The 4629-nt window shown below is 32.4% G+C and overlaps 1 protein-coding gene across 1 annotated transcript; it reads left to right on the top strand.

The window, feature by feature from the left end:
• The first annotated feature begins 270 nt into the window (after window positions 1-270).
• LOC141483157 (uncharacterized) lies at window positions 271-3315 on the top strand. Its single transcript, XM_074177602.1, has 3 exons — window positions 271-722; window positions 1074-1292; window positions 2237-3315. The coding sequence occupies exons 1-3, from the start codon at window positions 690-692 to the stop codon at window positions 3275-3277; spliced, it is 1293 nt and encodes a 430-aa protein (XP_074033703.1). The 5' UTR covers window positions 271-689; the 3' UTR covers window positions 3278-3315.
• The last annotated feature ends 1314 nt before the right edge of the window (window positions 3316-4629 follow it).

Raw genomic sequence — 4629 nt, 5'->3', positions numbered from 1 at the left:
CTTCACAACTGTTGTAGTATATATAAACAAAAATTAATACCACTCTCAAGAATTTTATTAATTACTATGTGAGTTAATTTTGTTCATATTTTTCATGTTGAAAATCGCCAACAAATTTCCAACACATTTTTTTGCTGATCTTTATTAGTTTCTAAGTCAAATGTAGCTAAACCATGCTTTCAATTTTCTCTTCAAACAAAATTAAAATTTTCGAACTGTTTCAATCTCATTTTGAAACATGAAAATTTTTCGAATATTATTTTTTTTTAAAGTAGTTTGTCGCTTGTCTAGCTGTACTTTCCGTCAATACTATTTTTCATTAAATAAAATGAAAACTAAAAATAAGTTCAGATCTTTTTTTACTTAGTCCTGAGTAACTTCTCAAGATTTGTTATTTCAAATGTTTAAAAAAAAGTGTATTCCATTTTATTTGTTCGGCTTCAGGCGATTTTGATATTAATATTAACATTTTCGAAGAAGATAATCGAATTTATATAAATTTTATTTTCTAATTTTTTCTAGGTTTTCCTACATGTTCCAGTACTATACAAGATACACAAATTTTATCAATTCCATTGAAAATACATTCAGAAAATAACTCCGTAAAGAGTTGTTTGTTTTCATCTGACAGTGATGATGACCCAACTTATCTACCAGATTCTGATTACGACTGTGATGAAAATGAAACCATGGGATGTCGGACTGAAAATTATGCATTTCGAGTGAGTAAAATGAATAGTCCAAAATCTATTTGTTTTATTCAAAATTCTGACAAACAATCCATTTCAACTCAAAAAACTCAGTTTAATAATCCAAATTCTCCAATTCATATGAACTACGAGCAACGATACATGTTTATTTTAATTAATCAAATGGGCTGAGTGCATTTAATTGCTGGAAAAGTTAGCCTAGCCTTCAACTAATTTATGAAATCTATGCATTAAGAGAAATAATTCGGATAAATTTTTCATAAGGTTGAGTGAAATTATTCCTTCTGGTATTTGATATTCACTTTTTCTCTTTAGGCCGAATGTCACTTATCACAATCTTCTATCAAATTGTTTTTTATTCAGGCAGCTGTCGGAAGTCATCCTAGTTCATCATTCAAGAATAGAATGTGTAACGTAGACCTATCACATCATGAGTCTTCTGAAGATTTTTACATACCAGAATGCAAAAAAATAGTCATAGTATCCAACAAAATCATTAAAAATTCTGATACACCAGAACACAGCCAGATTGCCGAGCAAAATATATTGCAACCAGTTTCCTTGTTGGTCAGTGACGAAACGGTAAGAATAATATGTTCTGTGTTGATAATATTATTGATAATAGGGTGTTATTGATGATGGGTCAAAATGGGTGTTTCCGTTAACCAGCTGTTATCGTCTTACAACAACACTCGAGGTCGAAACTTATGCTAACTGAGGTTCACCAATGTCTTACCTCTCAAAGCATGAGTAGGACGCATCAACCAACTGAATACCGTTGGAACATATGGAGTTGAATTCAATAAAAAACGGGGAAACGTGAAAGCGCAATGTAAAGCATGGTTTGAAATTTCCGCCAAGAAACAGAGGCTATAGTCTACAAGGCAAGTGATCAAGGGTCGAGTTTTTTAAATCTCATTATTAAAGGATTCAAGTTGACAAGTATATACTCCTTCCCAAACATACACACACCACATGATCGCAAAGACATTTATCATAATGTGTTACCATTCTTTTTTTATTTTTTCATTAAAACCTAATCTTTAATTAGTCAATGCTATAAAACTAAACTTTTCGTTTAAACTTCCTAACCATATTATCTCCTAATAAGGACGGTAAGTAGAAATTGAACTGCAAAGAAATAGTATTACATCTACATATGGAATCTATTGAAAACTTTCTTTGAAAGAGTATTTACTCTAAACTATAGAAGAACTGTTTGATGTATAAATTCAGTCGAATATTTGGTTAGCGTGAGTGCTAACTTCTACTATTATGAATGCGGAAATGATCCCTACTCTGGAACGAAGGGTGTTTGATACATATCTTCTATTCCATGCTACGAATTGCATATTATAACGAAAAACGTCGCTAATTTTTTGCTTGTACATGCTTTACTTTTGAGGGTTTGTATGGAGATCACAATTGGTTGACGAAAAAACACAGTTTTAGCTAACCTTAAAAATTGGACAACGAAAGTCTTAAATTCATTCAGTTCAAATTTCAGTGCAATCATTTTGTTACAGAATGCAGATGGTGACGAAAATATCATTTCAACTACAACAAATGAACACGTTGAATTGGTAAATGATGCAGGTATCAGTAAAACACAAAAAAATTCCAGAACAACAATTTATAAAAGTATTCGTAATCCAGATTTTTGCTTTTTTTGCGAAACGGAAGTAAAAAATTTCGCAAGACACATTCAACGCAATCATGGTGGGGAAACAGAAGTACAAAATATTTTAGCTTTACCACCTAAATCCATCGAAAGAAAACGTGCTATTGCTTGTCTGAGAAAAAAAGGGAACTTCATTCAGAATTCAACGACTTTTTCAAAACCAGTACATAAGAGCCTGCTCAAAGACTCTGAAGAAAATTACATTCCTTGTCCCTTCTGTTTGGGATTTTATTCTCGTAAACTCTTATGGAAACATAAGAAAATTTGCTCTCTCAATGAAAATCCCCCTTCGGGAAAATCCAGTGCGGGACAAAATTTGGTGCTACGTGTCGATCAGACTAATTTAGACTTGAAAACTAAAGTATTTCCACGAATGATAGCAGACAAAGTTTCTCTAATTGCCAGAAAGGATTCCCTCATATGTGCCTTTGGATCTAGATACCTAAACACACACAGAGAATTTCATCAAATTAACGTTTGTTCAAGAAAAATGAGAGAATTGGCAAAAGTTTTGATGGAATCCGAAAAATTGAATTCCTCCATAAAAAATTTATTTGATCTCCTTCAGCCACAATACTTCGATCTCGTGGTTCAGAGCGTGAAGATTATTGCCAAATATGATCCGCAAAAAGAAGAGTTCAAATCACCTACTTTTGCTATGAATATTAGTAGGTCCTTGAAGGACTGTTGCGATATAGCAATTTTGCATATTATAAAACGGAAACATAATTATTTGAACTTGACTGCCTCTGAAGCTGAAGCACATGTTGGACTATTTAAAAAATTATTAGAAACTACATGGAAACATGAAATTTCGACTAAAGCAGGAAATGACCTAAACACGAAGACTTGGAATAAAATAACTCTGGTTCCCTTGGCAACTTAAAGTTGTTTAGGGACTATTTGATAGAAAAGGGAACGAAGGCAGCACAAAACCTGAAACAAAATATTAAAAACTTTAAAGCTTTCAAAATTGTAATGGAGACTATATTTTGCAGATTACTTCTTTTGAACAGAAGGAGAGTTGGAGAACTGCAAAGAATAAAACTGGCAACCTATATGTACACAGAAAAAAGTAATAATAAAAATTATGAGGAATTCGCCGATGCCGTAACCCCAGCAGAGAAATTATTATTGAAAAATTTCAAAAGGGTTGTTACTAGAGGAAAAAGGGGTAGAGGAGTTCCAGTTCTTTTCAGTACAGATGTACAGGACCATATGAAATTGTTACTTCAGGCACGATCTGAATTTGTTAATGAATCTAATTTATTTTTATTTGCTAATCCTGCATCAAAAGAGCAGCCTTTAATAGGATACAAAGTCATTCAGAAGCATGCGCGATTGTGTGGCGCGGTGAATCCGGAAGCATTAACCTCAACAAAGTTGAGAAAACATTTGGCTACTTTAACTCAAGTTTTCAATATGACTCAAAATGATATAGAGCAGTTAGCTACGTTTATGGGTCATACAATAGATGTACATAAGCAGGTGTATCGTCTTCCTGATGATGTATATCAGACTGCAAAAATTGCCAAGTTGTTAATGCTAATGGAAAGAGGGGAAGCAGGAAAATACAAAGGAAAAACTTTAGATGGAATAGATTTGAAGATGGATGATGACATTCTGGAAGAAGAAGATGCAGAAAATTATGACATGAAAAATAATTTGGAAATTACTGAGGGCATAAATGATTCAGCCAATACTCTAGACGAAGACATTGAGGCATCGCAACAAAATATAAGAGAATCAATTCCCACAGCGAACAAAAATGCAAATAATTTCAAAAAGCGATTGCTAGTACCTTGGACAAATCAACAAAAAAAAGTTGTTACAAAATTCTTTCAGAATCACATCAATATGAAGAAACCTCCCAGACGACACGAATGTGAAAATCTGATAAGCAAATATCCTGAATTGCTGGAAAATAAGTCTTGGGCAAAAATCAAAGTATTCATCCAAAATGTATACAAAAGGAATATTTAATTTGGACTTTTACTTTTTTGTTTTGATGTTTTAGTCAATATTGATGTCAATGAATAAAGTTTCTTTTACTTTTTTGTTTTGATGTTTTAGTCAATATTGATGTAAATAAATAAAGTTTCTTTTTGATTTTTCAGTTTACTGATATAAAGTCTCCTGTCACACCATATCTCTTTTTTTGTTCTCTTCATTTGATTGGCATTGCATCATGTTGTAATGATATCTCATTACATTCACCATGAATCTATCGATTCGTGG

Source organism: Leptinotarsa decemlineata, unplaced genomic scaffold, assembly GCF_025532065.1.
Source record: "Leptinotarsa decemlineata unplaced genomic scaffold, Ldec_3_MD MMD2_tig00003184_RagTag_RagTag, whole genome shotgun sequence".
Taxonomy (NCBI): Eukaryota; Metazoa; Arthropoda; class Insecta; order Coleoptera; family Chrysomelidae; genus Leptinotarsa; species Leptinotarsa decemlineata.
Note: the sequence above shows the minus strand (reverse complement) of the source record. Positions and strands in the feature narration are given on the sequence as shown.